Source organism: Prenolepis imparis, unplaced genomic scaffold, assembly GCF_030444845.1.
Source record: "Prenolepis imparis isolate NDT839.2.m4 unplaced genomic scaffold, iyPreImpa1.0 SCAF_3, whole genome shotgun sequence".
Classification (NCBI taxonomy): Eukaryota; Metazoa; Arthropoda; class Insecta; order Hymenoptera; family Formicidae; genus Prenolepis; species Prenolepis imparis.
In genome coordinates, this window is record NW_028141161.1 from 18,382,975 (window position 1) to 18,400,281 (window position 17,307).

General features: G+C 34.9%; 1 protein-coding gene across 4 annotated transcripts in view; it reads left to right on the forward strand.

Moving 5' to 3' along the window:
• Positions 1-16,761, forward strand: part of LOC145934515 (lachesin) — a 172,988-nt gene extending 156,227 nt beyond the window's left edge. For 2 of the 4 annotated variants that reach the window (XM_083035009.1, XM_083035008.1), the window contains exons 6-11: positions 4,412-4,540; positions 8,249-8,386; positions 8,884-9,048; positions 9,890-9,958; positions 10,302-10,370; positions 15,333-16,761. In XM_083035009.1, coding sequence (XP_082891135.1) covers positions 4,412-4,540; positions 8,249-8,386; positions 8,884-9,048; positions 9,890-9,958; positions 10,302-10,370; positions 15,333-15,484 — 722 coding nt within the window. In that variant the 3' untranslated portion in view covers positions 15,485-16,761. The other 2 variants (XM_083035010.1, XM_083035011.1) reach the window with 2 other exon arrangements.
• The last annotated feature ends 546 nt before the right edge of the window (positions 16,762-17,307 follow it).

Here is a 17,307-nt window from a genome sequence, read left to right on the forward strand (position 1 = left end):
GAGTCAATATTATCTGAGAAATTTCTCGCTGGAAACTGGAATATAATAGCCCCGTCTCTTTCATTCGCTTTACGCGATGCTGCACTGCAAACGTAATTTGTCCTTCAAATCTGGTGACGTCAATCGTTCGTGACAATCGATCGTTAATATTCCCTGAATTTGAACGAAGTAACGAGCGGCTTCATTTTTCCATCACGACGTCTTTTATACAAGTTTTAATCTCTTTTTCTCTGTGCAATCTCTCTATAAACATTTATATTTTCTTCTTCTGATAAAATATTTACAAGTATTTATCGAAAAATATATTAAATATTTATATCTTTTACATCATGTATATGTCTGTTTACAAACATGAAAATACGTAAATTTATTCAAAAATGCCTGCGCGTTTGTTTTTTATATTGAAAAATCAAGAAATAACAAAATATTTTATAAAATATTGATTAAAATTATACTTGTGTTTTTTAGTATTTCATATAATTACACTATTTGTCACGATATGCTGCCTTTAACACGCTTGTTAAAACATTCTCGTGTCCAGTGCAATAAATGCACGGAAATCACTTACTACGTCTGGTCTAACATTCGCGGATGCATTAACGGCAATAATCGTTGGCCGGGGATTCTCGCTTGGGAATGAATGTACCCGGGTTATCTTCCGGTTATAACGCGAAAAAGGGCACTTAAAGCTAGGAGAAAAGGGGGACGGGATGAAATATCTACGACCCATCCTTCGCCTTATGGGCCGGAATACATCACGTACTAATTCCCAAATAGGTGGCCAACCCTCCACTTCGTCTTCGAGTAAGCTGTTCCCTTATTTTTACGCTGCCGAGAATACGCCGTCGGGGAAACGTTATGCAAAGTACCTATCTACGTCGCGCTTGCGCGCGGTACATCGACGCAAACGGACGTTAATTTATTTCGGGAATTCTTCCACATGCGCGCGCCATCACCACCACCACATTCTGTGCATTCGCGGTTTAAAAGCTTCGGCGGAGCTTTGAAAGATTTTGCGTCATTTACGGACGCGTTTAATGTCGCTTGAAAATTTTTGAAATACTTTTTTGTCCGCAACGCAGTCCGAAACTTCATCAAATCCGACGATGGGAAGCTAATTTTGTGCTCGAAGCTTAATAACGTTGTAGAGAATATAGCGTTGATCTTTTTAGGTCAACGCAGGCAATATCATGTTATGCATGCGTCTATATAACTTCAATATACATATAATATTCCTGTTAATATATACATAACATCTGCGTCAGACATCCCTCTCTTCAGCATTCCCAGTATTAGACACAAACATTTTTCTGTTATTTTATTTTATTTTATTATTTTTGCTGACAATTTACAAATTTTGAGCTTTTCATTCCCACGTTGTCAGATAGACAGGGCGGGAAATGTTGATTGTGGAAAAAATACACAAATGTAATATTTCATATAATGTTCGATCCTCAAAGAAGGTTGAAAAATATCGTTAAAAATAAAAATTAAAACAGGAAAAAAGTAAAACAGGAAAAGGAGCAAATGAGAGATGCGAATTCCATAAGAGTCGACGCGATAACTTTATTAATGGTGCTATTTATACTGTAATGTGACGTGACACGCGTGAGCTCACGCGATATGATAATACTGTGTTCTAATCTTAACTGACATCGATCGCCGTTCTACCGTGAAATATAACGTATCCCCGCAGTTAAATTGAACCACACTTCGATCGGACACAGAGTAGAGAACGATAAAATTCGAACGTGCCCGAAAATAATTATTGTCCACGTTCTTCTTTGTTCCACCCCCCACAACCCTCTCTCCCCCGCCGTGAAATTCCGCCCGGCCGGGCCATATTGCGGTTTCCCATTAAGCCGAAAGTTTTAAAGGTTCCCGCTAAACCGGTAAGCGGGTAGTTCCGACACAGGACCTGCGGGACTACTTGATTAAAACCCTCTGAAAGTGCGACCCGCCAGCAGAATCTCCCGGCACTCTGCATTGTTTATGGAACAATAGATAGGTTTGCCGCGCAGCTTGTAGCACGGGGTTGGCTACCAGGGATTCAGCACCCTCTCGCGTTCTACTACTGGCTGGGTAACAACTTTATCCCTTTCACCGCTTTCATCGCTGCATCACGTCTATATATGTATATGTGTGTTGCGTTTTCTTTCAACAGCGAAAATCTTCAACTGCCCCCGCCGCGCCGGCGGAATTTAATGGCTTGCAATTTTTATTTTACCTGACGCGAATATCTTGTAATTGTTACGCATAACTATATATATATAGTATGCAAATGTGATAATTGTTCGTGTGATAATGTCTGCGTGTATTTATTTCGTGTGTATATCTATTAATTTACAGATATCATCGCATCTACTGATTTAAATATTGTCGATTCTCTTAGTACTTTTTTATGTTACACTTATTAAAGTAACGCAATTAAATCATAATGCAACTATAAAGGAAGGGGAGGAAGGAGAGAGAAAACATAAAATATTCTTAGATATTAAAACGCATAATGCGTTCAAGAACGTTAACCTGTAGCATCTTATACCTTTATGATATCTTATTGCTTCTATCTAGATAGGTCAAATAGACATAAAGTTTCTTACCGTTCACGATGCTTTTAACCTTATTGCAAGAAAACCTTAAATAGGTTTTTCATTGCTATATATGTTGTTTATCTTTGCAATTTCTTGAAAAATGTCGAGTATCGAGTTTCGAACTAAATAATAATAAGAAAAGTCGCATCAACTTCTATCATTTCGCGAATTTACCTTATTTCAATCACGTTTGACGTAATAAATTTGCATGATAAACACACACATAGTAGCTCTAAAATACTTTTTTGTATATTAAATCAATTCTATTAATATTATATCAATCTAAATTTGCAATTAATTATCATATATTATACGAATTATTTATTTATACAATTTGTATAATATATGATAATGAATTATTTAAGTATTATTTGATTGCGTATTATTGAAGTCTAAAAAATGCATAATGTATATATATAATAAATATTGTATTGGTATATAGAATATATATGTATATGTAAGTAAATATGCGAGACGTTGGTTGAATATGTCAGATGATATCTATATCTAAACGACGAATATGTATAGCACGTGCAATCCATTGAGTGGCGACAGCAAGGTAGAATAGATCATTCCATCAAACATAGGAGTTTCTCTGTTAATATGACGATCCGCTTTACACTAGCAGTATAGTGGTCAACACACGTTATCTGTGTAATCGTTCTCGAAATCAGGATAAAGGCACATCGAGCTATAATATGCGTTTTGCTTGCCTATGCTATTATCGTTTGTAACATGAATTATATGAGGATAACCGTAGTAATGCTGCCGAAGTAATCTCCTCAAACATTAAAGTATAATAATTTGTCCCGCACACAATTGTCTGTATACAACGATATATGTAATAGCAAACATCGCTCTAATAGGTATTTATAAATACGATCTCTCTTGCGACCGCATATCATCGTGTAACAGAGAGAAAGACACTTGACTTTCCAGACATTTTGCATATATAGTGTATTTATTATCGAATAACCCCTAATTTACATTTCTGCTTTGTCTTTATACTCTGTTATAATTGAGGTTTCTCGCGCGACAGAATCGATACCAATAATGTGATTATCAGCTCATATACACGTCTTTAATGTCTAACCCTTGTGACAAAGTTCCGGGGTAACACTTGCCTTTACTTTGCACCTTTGTAGAGTTTAATTTGCTTCCTATCTATCTACTTTATGCGATCTGCGCCAGTCATATCAACCAACATGCCAGAAATGAATGCAGCGTAGATGCAAATAGCTTTCCGGGAAGGCGCAAAGTGCTCTTTGTCACACGACATGCAATAAAAGTTTCGACGCATATGCGCATCGCGCTTTCAACGTCCTCTCTGCTATGGGTGCATTGCTGCCTTCTTTGTCGGCATTATCGATATATCCCGCGCGCGTTTCGAAATAATGCCGATATTATCATGGCACGCCACGCGCTTATTAATTCGTGAGAAGAATTACAACTGGGACGAGCAGTGTGTATTTATATGAAATTGCATTATACGTTCTACAATATAATTACTTTGCGCGGAATATGATATACGGAGGGGATTTTTCAGCAATCTGCTATTTACAACACGCACGCGAAACACGTTTTAATTAAAAAGTATCGTTTAATTCAAAAGTGGATCGTTAACTAATTGTTAATTGTAGATCTCATAATAGAGCTTTTACGACTCGTATTCTCTCTTATAACAATTTAGTTGCAAATATTTTATCTTACAAATAAAAAGCGATGGAGAGAAGCGTTGAAATAATATAATAATAAATACATCTTCCTGGAGGCTTTTACAGTTTATATGCTAATACTATGTGAAACATTTTATGTTTCAGTGAATGTCGTGGATGGTGAAGTGCTGCATATCGTGAAGATAAGCCGCCTTCATATGGGCGCTTATTTATGCATAGCTTCAAACGGTGTTCCACCATCGGTGAGCAGGCGAGTCTCCCTGCGTGTACAATGTAAGTCACTAATTTCCTTTCGTATTATCAAAAGAATTCTTATCGTACGCGTAAATATTTTTTGAAACTTGTCTGGCAAAGTTAAGTGCATACAAACGTAGTATGAATACTATAGATACGTCGCTTTTAATAAACGACAAGAGAATTGCACATGCACACAATTATAGAATTTCTAATAAAAAGCGAAAATTAATATCGAATTTTTTTTCATATAAAATTTAATATATATTTATAAATACAGATTAGAAAAACATTTCAAAATATTCGTAAAGTAATAGCTTTCTGCCTATTAACCTAACGAATTCAGATAAAATCAATAGTTTGTAAAGTCAGCGATTTTAATATTGATTTCTCTGATTGAAAAAGTTTGCGGGAATTATTTTCCAGCGCGAGTATCGAAACTGAGCCAATCGAAACTTCGAAGGATCGCGTCGGATAATCAAACATAGATTAAAATGTCTGTGAATGTGAATGAATGTATGTATATGCTTTAAGCACGTTATATTTACAATATATTTTAATATATATCAAATTCATTAAATATAATTTTATATATATGCGTGTACCTACATACAAATCATAAATTATATGTATGTTTTTTTAAAATTATTATTTGTTTTTATATAATTCAATAAAATTGACATTAATTTTTTCTTGAAAAACAAATAATATTCGTAATTATATGATTTTATTTATTATTTTCTTGTCATACATTTACAACCGTGAATATCAATAGAGAGAATATTCAACGATTTATTCACTTTGGATTATATTGATTTTACATCAATATTACTTTATTGAGCGCTGAATTTGACGCTGACATCATCGATTTCTTCGTGTATACGCCATTAGCGAAAACTACGCCGTCATCGTAATACTATGCACTTCGGTATTATGATAAGAGTGGGATAAAACTCAGGAAGGAACGACTATTGTCGCGTAAGAATACCCGCGTATTTTTCTGTGCAAGAAAAGATGATAAGAAAGGATGATGGAGAGAAACCCGTTTTTATCATACCTTCCCGATTGCAAGGCGCGCGTAACTTGGTAAATGCCAGTCGCTGGAGCAGTAAAGTAGATGTGGGAAATATTATACTTTTAATAAACTCGACGTGGTTCATAAACGTTAGAAATGAAATAAAGCCACTAGTTTTCTTTGATATATGAACTACGCTAATATTGTTCCTTATAAGTTTTTTATTAATCTCCCGATGAAGTTGCGCCAACTCCCCATGTTGCATTGAATTTTTAATAGGTGTTACAAGTGCTTCGTTATTGCATTTTATGGCACCTAGATTTGACATACAACACACACATTATATATATCTATTTTTATTTTGTATAAGCATCGTATAATAATTTAAATCATATTTGCCGATGGATAAAATTCAAGAGTGAATATCGGCGGTTTTTATATAAACTTAAAATATTGTATAGAGGTAGCTAAAAAAGGAAACACATCACACATACATACACATACACACACATTTGAAACATATTGTCATCGCTGCAACTCGATGAAGAGTCGTTGTTCTTCATCCGTAAAAGCATTCTCACGGTGCACCATGCATTAGGTCGATTTTCAACGTCTCATTTAGCCACCGATTTATATACTTGACCTAGATATGGTCGATATACGTCCGTTTATCCCCGCGCAGCCATTTTCAAACGCCACCCGAACGTTCACCGACAATTCCCGGGTTTCTACTCAGTTTGGGGTGCGAAACGCGTCTCCGCATCGTCTTTTCTAGCACATTAGTTTCTCGCTTCTACGTCTCTGTCTTTCCTCCTGCGGGCAAGCACAAATATTAATAATTGTCCGAGGAATTCGAGCCACCCTCGAACGGCGATTTCGCACGTGGGTCACGAATCGCGTCAACTTTTTGACCCCTCACACACATGGATCTAATGTTTTCTCTTCGGATTCCTCGTGGATATTGTACGGCATATTATTGCGCTATATTTTCTCCCACAGATGTTGAGCTGATGCGTTGCATGATAAATGTGCGAGTATTACTAACGCGTGGCGTGAATTAATACCGATCGTGTATCATAAAGATATATCATCAAACAGGTTTTTGAGATTTTATCTTCAATGCATCCATTCAGAGACTGCCATTATCATAGATTGTACACGATTATAGCGCAATTTATATAAAGATTAAATCGTACCAGCAACAGTTAATCGTAAAAGAAAAGAATTTATAACTTTTCTTTTAAAAAATTAATATTTAAAAGATAACTTATTAGACTTATACGCGAGTTAAAAAAAATTTGAAATAGATCAAATGTAATTATAGAGAGAGTTACAATATAGCATATATATGTGTGTGTGTGTATCTTTTGCTAAGATAATGCTCTTGATTTAATAAATATTCAAACATTACAAAATTTTGAATATTTTGAGACATACGCGCGTGCGCATTGTAAAGTTTGATAGATAAGAATTACGCTTCTGAAATACGTATTGAATGATGTGCAATCAAAGTGTATACTCGCTCGTAGTCTATAGATTTATCGATAGCTCAGTAGGATGGTTGGGGAAAGGAGATAGGTGGAAAAACTACCCTTCGTAGTTCTGTCGAAAGTGCACCTGCTGCTAGTAAATCGTGATTTACGTCCGTCCGTAAAAGACGAAAATATGACACGATATATTGGGATATCTATATCGATCGAAAAAGAATAGTTTCGCATTTATGATACACGATATCAATTGAAAATCTTCATATAAAATAATACTTTCTTTTCAAAGAAATACTAAACGCGCCTGACTAGCAAAACGATAAGTTGATTGCTTGATAAAAGAATATGAATTTTTTACGGAATCAAGAGTTCAACATTATCATATATCTTCAAAGTTTAAGTATTTATTTAAAAGAAAATTTAAATTATTTGCAAAAAATTTTATTTTATTTAAAAAATTCCTAAAACGTTTTAATTTTATTTTGTATATTTTTAAGAACAATTAACAGCAATATTATTTCTAAATTTGTGGCTGAAGGCGATAGTTCCATATATGAATCAATTTAATTCACGATTTATTCTTTATACAGAGTATGTGATGATATAAATGCAAAAGATATTTCTAAAATTATTTTTTTTTATTAAAACATTTAACAAATATAAAGACAAGAAAAAGCTTTTTATGTTGTGAGTTCTTTTGCTCTTCCAAAAATATTAATGAAAGTTGGCTCGATAAAACTAACACGCAGTCTACATTGCATGCAACTGCAGGCAAATGCTTATTTTCAGATAGTACTTTTAAATCGTGACAACTTCCGGTGCAAATATGGGCAATTGTGTATAGTTGCATGCAATGGACTGCGTGTTGACTGCGCTTTTCCGTGAACATTTCATTGAAATTTTCAGACGTCGAAAACAACTTGAAAAAGACTTTTTTTACATGTTTGCACAAACTTTTTATATTGTTTTGAATGAGTATATCCAATTTAGCAGATTTACATTGTTCTAGATTGGTTTGATTTTAGATAATTTCTTTCATTGATGTTCTTGTTCTCTTTTTCCTTAGTTATATTATATTAAATCTTACATGAAAAATATTATATCAAACATTCACAGCAAAATCTTATGAATAATATTAAATCTTATGATTAATGTCTTGATTTAATTGTTATAATTATATATATATAATTTAAAATATTTATTATATATATAATTCACAGTGAATATCACGTTTCTGATTTACAGTTCCACCTATGCTTTCAATACCAAATCAGTTGGAAGGAGCCTATATTGGACAAGACGTAACTCTTGAATGTCATACTGAAGCTTACCCAAACTCAATAAATTATTGGACAACAGAACGCGGCGATATGATAGTGTCTGGTAATTCTAAAAATCCGATACGCAAATCTCCTTCACAGTTGCATGTCTAATATAATTTGCTATATATAAGATCCTCAATTTTATAAGTAAAATATAACTTTTTAAATATGTATTACATTCGACTTGTAGCTATTATAAAATTATTTGGCAATGTAAAAAAGACAAAATCTCGGCAATATGATAGTTTCCGATAATTCTGAAAATCAGATATGCATATACATATCTTCCATAATTATTGCATTTCTAGTTTACTATATTTAAGATCCTCGATTTTGCGAGAAGACATTTTTTTAAACATATATTACTTCTAATTTGTAATTAGCAATATGAGAAAAGATTCTTTTAACATGAAAAACATTTTTAAATATCAGTGCTCATTTATGCACACACAATAATATATATATTTCTATTAACAATTTAACAATTAACAATTTTTATTTTTATTTTACAATCCTTGTTTAAAATGATAGACGGAGGACTTGGTTTTATTGGCACAGGCAATTCTGTTTCAGGCGACAAGTACGAGGCGATATCCACCGACAGCGACTACAACAAGTACATGATGTTAAAAATAAGACACGTTGGCCCGAGAGATTTTGGTTCGTATAAATGTGTCGCACAGAATTCCCTTGGCGGAACAGATGGCGTCATCAAACTAGACGGTAAGTCATGTAACGATAACAATAAAGACGACATATAATATTTGATTTGGTAAAATACAAGTAAGAACACATTTAACATCGCGCATTGAAAAGTATCGAACGAGTATATAATTGTGTTTTATTTAAAATTAATTATTTCAAGTCGACGTCTGCTAATGACGGCGCTAATGATGAAATAATTGGTTTCCAATAGTCAGTTACTTAAAGATATTTGAGCCTTCGTCGTTAATGAGGGACAGGCGGGGTCGAGCATACTTCTCTTACGAGCATTAACCATAATTGCCTATTAAATTGGTGTTGAACATATAAATATAATATAGTTATTAAAAGCTGTTTTGTCAAATATTCCAGACATTACTATATTATATAAAACGTGAATTAATATTTCAACGTGTGTAAACTATGTATAAAAAGATTACAACTTTACACAATATACGACAAAGTGTAAAGAAAAAAAAAATAGGAACGATAAAAGGCACGACAAAGTTCTTGAGGTTTGACGATGAGCCGTTTTACTCCAAAATTAGCGTTGTCTTCTTGACAATGTTAATAGTAGACTGGAAGGAAAGTTTTATTTAGTTTAAGCGACGACGTAGACGAAAATAATTGCATATAGGCCAGCTCGACGCGTCTCTCAGCATCGCATGCTTGTGAAGACTCCTCGTAAAACTTTACAAACTTTCGCACTTTCATAATATCTAACATACTTATGTCCATCTTCAATATTGTTTCACAACTGTCAGCGCCTGAATGCAATCTTGTACACACAATATTCTTGTGTACACACGTATATTTAAAAAAAAAAATATTGAAACATATTACTTATTTCAATTTGACGTAGAAATTCCAGCTCCATCGACTACGTCTACGACGCAGTCTCCGTATCACGCAACGTCATCGCACAAGAACGGTAATTATATAGAAAATCGCATATTTAATAAATTCCTCTTCAAGTTATTTTTGTATCAGTTTCATATGTATGATAAGTATACGTAAAATGTAGGACAGCGGTTAGAAAAATGCGATGTATGAGATTTAAATTGAGCGGTAACGTAGCATTATGTTAAACCGCCGGAAGCGAGTAATACGCGGATATCGAATAAGGTAGAATAACCGAGCCAAACTCTCCTGACAGAATTTCACTTATTTCTCGATTCCTAAGTAAAACCATCCATTTTCACTCCTCGTTCGCGGCACAGCTTACCGTATAGAGCAAAATGTATATAAAACTGCCTTTGTGTAATGCATTTTAGGTAGAAACAGTAACAAGAAATCACGACAACGACCTATCGACTACGAGATCGAGGAATGGCGAAATCCAGGTCAGTAAATATCTATTTTAACAGGCTCCGCGTAGAGCCCAGGCATTTCCCACGACGATACACATTTCTGCCTCGACCGCCATGTCGTTCGAGTAATTAGCGTAATTAAAACCTCGTCAACGCTGTACGATCGGGACGGTAGAGGAAGATCCTAAGAGAGAAAATCCACTAAATTGGCAATGCTCGGTGATCCACTTTATCCGCGAGCGAATTACTTCGTCGCGTTATACGGGTCCCCTTTTATTGACCGAGAAGGATTCTGCGGTTATCCCTTCGCTGCCTGTAAAATCGAGCGAAAAATATACATTAACTGACTGCTTGTTTAAGCTCATTAAGCGAAAGTCGATAACCGCGCGCAATTTTTTTGCAACTCTATGCGCGCCGCAGATGACGGAAGAAATTGAAAAGTTTAAGACCTGCTTAATTTCAGCCATAAAGAACGGAATGTCGATTAATAATCTTTGTACTAAATTTATCAAACTTAATATTGAAGGAAAAAGTTGGTGAATAATTTTTTATCATATTTTTCTTTCGTCAAAATATTACTAAAACAAATTATGTGTACTCTTGTATTATTATTATTAATTCTGTGTTATGTTATATATAAACTTCTAATCGCGTGTCGCGTTCTTCCATTACAAATTTGCATATATTGAGTCACACGACTAAGCTGCGAGGGATTATAAGACATTCTTCGTAACAATTTCCTGAGATCTTCGTGCAAATTTACTATCCTCAAATTTTAATCTTCGATTACACTAATCGTTAATATATATATTTTTTTTATGACGTATTTAATGGGCCTCTTTGTAAAAAAAAAAAAAATATAAAAGAACTCGCGCTTTTTATGATTTTACTACGAAAATTTGATGTATTTGAAAAATAATGATCGCGCGAAAGTTTTGGCACTTGAATACATTTAAATAGATCGTTTTCTGTGGTATTTTCGTCAATTACGATCTTTATTGCGAAAGGCAGACTTTGCGCGTTAACTTCGAACTCTTCGCAGATCCTTATATTATACAAGCCAGCTGCTAGAGATTGGCGGCAGAATGCAAGTTCAAAACTCACTTCGAATGACTTTGTTCAAAGATTCCCCCGAGCGTTGGGCCAGTTCTCCCTTCCTGAAGTTTACTTTCAATTAATGAAAAACGAGCTGCGTTGACCCGCGGCCGTCTGCCTCCGGGATCAGGAAGTGGAGAAGAGGAAATGGAAAAAGGCAAACTCCTCCGATACTTTTTTTTCTCGCCTTTTCCTTTCCTTCTCCGAAAATCGATTGACTTCGAGCGTCTTATGCACACAATTGTATGTGATTTATGTACCGTTCGATTAATATTACTTCCGATTAATCGTTACTCGTTTATTGCTATCGAAGAAGAATTGATGAATGTTACGATTAGTGAAACTGCAAATTGCATAAAATGATTCAAAATCACAGTTTATTTTTTTCTAAACACATACGCTTGATTAGACCTCGATCAAGAAAAAATATGGAGAGAAAAGGATTTTTTTTTACAAAAGTTCATTTATTTAAATAAACAGGATTTGTTTTGCGACATTATTATATTTGTAGATTATTATATTTGTAGATTATCTTAATGAGAAATAATAACTTTTAAATCGAGTTTGCGTAACGTTATGGCACAGACGTTTGGATAGTCTTCGCGTAATTGCAAAACCACCGAAATATAATCAATAATAAGACCGAATGTACAGGCCAAAGTTGTTAAAGAAGTTGTTAAAGTGTTGGAAAATGGCTCGTCTGTCGCAGACTATGCGGAAAGTCACGTACAGTGGATTTTACTGGTAGGTGGGAATAACTTTTTCCGAACGAACGTGCGGTTTCGACGTCCGTTTCTGGCGGGCAAGCCAAGGGGCGCGCACGATGAACTACTCTCGAGAAACGCCCTGCATTTGGGACGACTATCCGCCGGTGCTAGAAAAAAGGCAAAAACGCACATTTTCTCGAGTCGTTACATTCCGGCTTTTCGGAGAGAACAAATTTTGTTAATATCGTTCTAAACGTTCTATCGCGGGACGGGTTTTGCTAAAGATTGGAAAAAATTTTACAAAAAATATTCGATTTATATATGTATAAGATCAAACTCTACTTGAAGTAATTTAATACTAGATAATAATGATTTAAGATTACACAGTGCTAGTTAATCTATATCATATTTAAAATCAAATTTTCCTAATTATTAATATGTACATCTTTTTTTAAAATGTTATATCAGTTTGTCTTTATTGAACAAATTATTGTAATGACTCTATCAACTATTAACGTAATGAGTAGTTTTTAAAATTTTATTGACACAATTTAAAAGTGGAACGAATAAAAGTTTTGCTTTATACAGAGAGTTATCACTATTAATAAATGCAGCTCGTTACAAGGGAACAGATCCTAAATTATTTGATAATGCCGTGGGTGGAAGTCATTAAGGTAAATCGAGGTGAAGTTTTATCGCGGTAATAATCGTACATTCTGATGTATGGTCTACCGTCATTGATATATTCGTTTCTATACCATTACTAACTATACATTAGTGCCACAGGTGGCGATATTGATTCGACTTCAATTCATTTATCAAAGTTCAGACAATCAATAAAAGTTACTGTCAGAAGATGTGAATTTAATCGGATAGAATGGAGCTTTTTCTGGAATTGCTGAAGCGTTTGCATATTATTTGATCTACTTCATGTGTCAAATATAATACTGTATCTTATAAGAAATTTATTGATAATTTTTCTAGATTAATATACAAATTCATCTCTTTTATTAATATAATATATATATAATTTTTTTAATAAAATTATTTAAATAAAATTATTTAAATATTAATTCGTGCTTTATAAAATTTTCTTATTAGATATTAGATTTTGCTATTATTTTTGTTATTTATTACGATAATTGAATAATGTTATTTAATGTGAATACAATTTTGACAGACATGAAGTTTGTTTAGAAATTTGTTTAAAAAAATATTATTAAGGCTCAAGAGACATTTAAATATTGTTAAGCTAAAGTTCAATGTACATATGTATCAATGTCATATAACAATCCCTGTCTTTACGCTACATCTCATCGGCGTCCCATCGCTCTTTTCGCCGCATAACAAATGAAAAAGCTCGGAAGATACATCTGCGAATTACTGCGGCGCCACAATTAATCCAGTAACATTTCATCCGGCGTTTCTTTGACGGTAACGGCTGATAAGAGCCGATTTAACAGACGTCGGATGTATTTAATCTCAAATGAATTTACCCTTTCCGCGTTTCTCCCGTGCCCGCCGCTCCTCATCGCCGAGGGTTTTATCTCGTTAAAAAGGGATTTGTGCGCGAGTTGAACATCGCAGAAATTCCGGTAGAACCGAGAGTTCGCCCGAATTTAATTCCCGGACGAGCGGGAGGAGAGATGCCCGGTTCCCCCCTCTCGTTTCGCATTATCCGCAACAACTCCTCGTATTTATCTTCCGTATCCGCTTGTTACCGTACGTGCATGTACACTCGGCAGCGCCGAGAGAACGAGACCACCGAGGAAATGAGCCGCCGAGCTTGACGATTTTCGCGTATGCTCAAGCGCTACCAACTATTTGTTCCTGGACGCGTCGGCTGGCAAATGGCTTGACGGTTATGGTGCGAGGCGTTATGCGAAAATAAGGTCGAGAAGTTCGTCCGAAACGTAGTGTCGACGGCGGTGATGTTCGCGGTCGGTTGATACAAAGTGGAGCCGGTATTCCGGTGGTGTAACTGTCCGCCCTGTGGCCAGTCTCATTAGCCCGGAGAGAAAGAATATTAGCTTTTAGTCAATGAATAAGCTCTTTCTTCTTTTATTACCAGCGCATCGTTCTCTGCCTTTATTATGCGAGATTACATTACTTTTTCTTACAGATACAATACTTGGTTGTAATTAACGCGCGGTAGGATACCTAATATTTGCGCGGAGTTTATATTTATTTGAAAATAAAAAACTTATTTTACTTTTATATTTGAATAAAATTGATAAACAGGTTTAAAACTGTATGTGAATTAAATAAATAATTGTTTTATAATTGTATATATTTACTATATTTGTCGGATTTTATAATAAGCTGAAATAGTCTGTATGTTTGCATTATCAAAATTATTTAAATCTCTAATTGCTAAGTATTTGCGAGCAACCTCTTTACTTGTGTTTCTCTATATTAATCTAGCTTCTACTCCTGAGATCACAAATTAGATAGTTCTATTTTATATAATTTTTTCATAATAATAATTACGACAAGTAAAGTTTAAGAAGAAGACATTCACAGATAAAGAAAATATAATATTTAAATTTACCGAACAAATATTTTTATCATTAAAAATCTTTCTTTGTTTGTACATTTTATTAATTATTAAAATGACACATTTTATAGAGAACGATGCTAGAAGAAAGAGTTTTAATTATTTTTACACATTCATCTCTATTGAGTTATTGGCATATTAGAAACAACAAATCAATTTGATGAAAGAAAATGTAGAAATATGAGAGATAGAATTTAATTCTGACTTCTCAAAAAAGGACAAAAAAATTAGAATATATGATGATTAATAATATTTGTATCTATATCATCGAAAATGCTAAACTTTTCTATTTGCAGAATTACGTTAAGTTTATGTTATCTCAAGATCTCTCTCTATATAAACGTACGGGTCGTTTCCGGTTCAGTGACCGACTAAACTAGAACTGAACTAGAACTTGCCTAACCGACTACGCTGGAACTTGATCGAAAACATATCTCATATGTTATACCAGTATCTCCTAGCATAGTTTCACATTCCAACTTTCTTCTCCGCTTTTTTCTTCCTTATAGCATCACGATCGAATTAGAAATTATTTGAATGGAGCCTGAATTTATGCGCACCTCGCTCGCGTAATCATCCAATTGTACATTATACTCGTAGTCGAACACACCGCAGCGCTGTTTTGTCTGTTTTCAGACTACGATAGGGATTACGGCCCGGCGGCGTCAATGAGGCCACCGGGAGAGCTGCCGGACATCCAGAGTCCGGGCGTGTCCCATCGGGCGCAGTTCGTTCTTCATCTCTCTCTCAGCCTCCTGTCGTTGCTGCTTCCGGCCATCAGAAGGTGATTCTCACGTCGCGGGAACGGGGCTTCCAGTTCTAGTGTTTATTGGTCGGTGACCGGGCCGGAGACGGCCGGTGCGCGCGCGGTTACCGGTTTCCGGTGTGCCGTCTCCGGGCAAGTGATGGACGACGAGTGCGACGAAGCGCGGGGCCGCGCTTAAAATTATTTTCGTACTAAAAAAGACTAAACTATATACATATATACAAAGAGAGAGAGCGAGAGAGAGAGCGCAAAGAAAAGATATTATATATATAAATATGAATATATATATATATATATATAAATATAGTATGTCGTGTAAGTATACATGCCGTGAGTACGTTTTAGGCTTTCTCGACTGATTGGCGTCACTCGTGTGTCACCCTGTGAATCGTGTCGTCCTTCTCCTGTAATTGGTTCTCCTGTGGACGAGCCGCTTGCGTTTTGACTGTCTTAGAAGATATATCGCGCGCGCGCACACACATACACACACACACACAAACACACACACACATATATATATATATATCGAGAAAGACTCGTCATCCGTTGAATATTTTTGGAAACTCGGAGTTAAACTTAATCCGTGGCAAGAGAACATCGAGATTTATCGCTATTAATTCAAGACACCTCGAAATACCGAGAATCCCCGTCTGACCTGACTGCCATTTCTTCTACTGATCGAAGAGGAGTGTTAGATTATAAAGAAGCCGTGTGGGGATATACATATATCTCTCGAATACAGATACATTGGTGAGAATACTTGTGTGAAGCTCGGATTCGACAAAAAAAATCATTCTGGTATGAATCTCCATAAATTTTCTTCGTAGCACATGGTTCTCTCAAAAATATCTCGATCCACGATTGGCCGTCTATTGATGTAACGTTTTACTCGGTTAACCGTAACTACTCTCCCGATGTATTTTTCATTCGTATTTATTGGATTCCGATATGCAGTGTGAAACGGTACGTCATGTATTTTAGCTGTAATTTGCTAAACCGACTTTCGTAATTATTATTAAATGCTAATTAATCGTTTTCTTTTAAAAAATTCTTTTCGAAAAATTATGATATACTTTCTCATAATCGTTTTCATGTTACGCGTTCTTGCCATATCACGAGGAAAAGACACGGGAACTGTATTCAGTAAATAAATATATATATATATACGTACGCATAAAATGATAAACAAAAATATAAATAAACAAATATATATATATATATTTGTATGTGTATATATATACATATTATATGTATATAAATTACAAATTCAGAAGGAGGTTATATGGAGCTACGCGTAGGGTGTAGGTACGCAAATACTAAAAACAAACTTGTTGGAATAACAAATTTATTAAATCTAAACGTTTCGGTCCTTTCTTTGGACCTTCTTCAGTAAATTTAATACAATAAATTATAATGTGGAATCTACATACTGACGCACGCAGCGCAAAAAGCCATTAAATTTACTGAAGAAGGTCCAAAGAAAGGACCGAAACGTTTAGATTTAATAAATTTGTTATTCCAACAAGTTTGTTTTTAGTATTTGCGTACCTACACCCTACGCGTGGCTCCATATAGCCTCCTTCTGAATTTGTAATTTATCAATGCAGGGAGCCTACATTGTTGACTTATATGTATATATATACTCATACATATGGATTGTAGTTGTATCGAGACGCATCGCTCGGTAATCTCGTAATTAGCTGTTTGATTGGCAAAAACCTGCATATAATCCGAATGCATGAGGTTCTGCGTGTGTTTCGCGAGACGCGATTGTTGAGAGAAATCAATCGGGAATTCGTAAGTTTGCGCCCGAGTGTATCGCGGGGAATTAACGCTAGACATCAA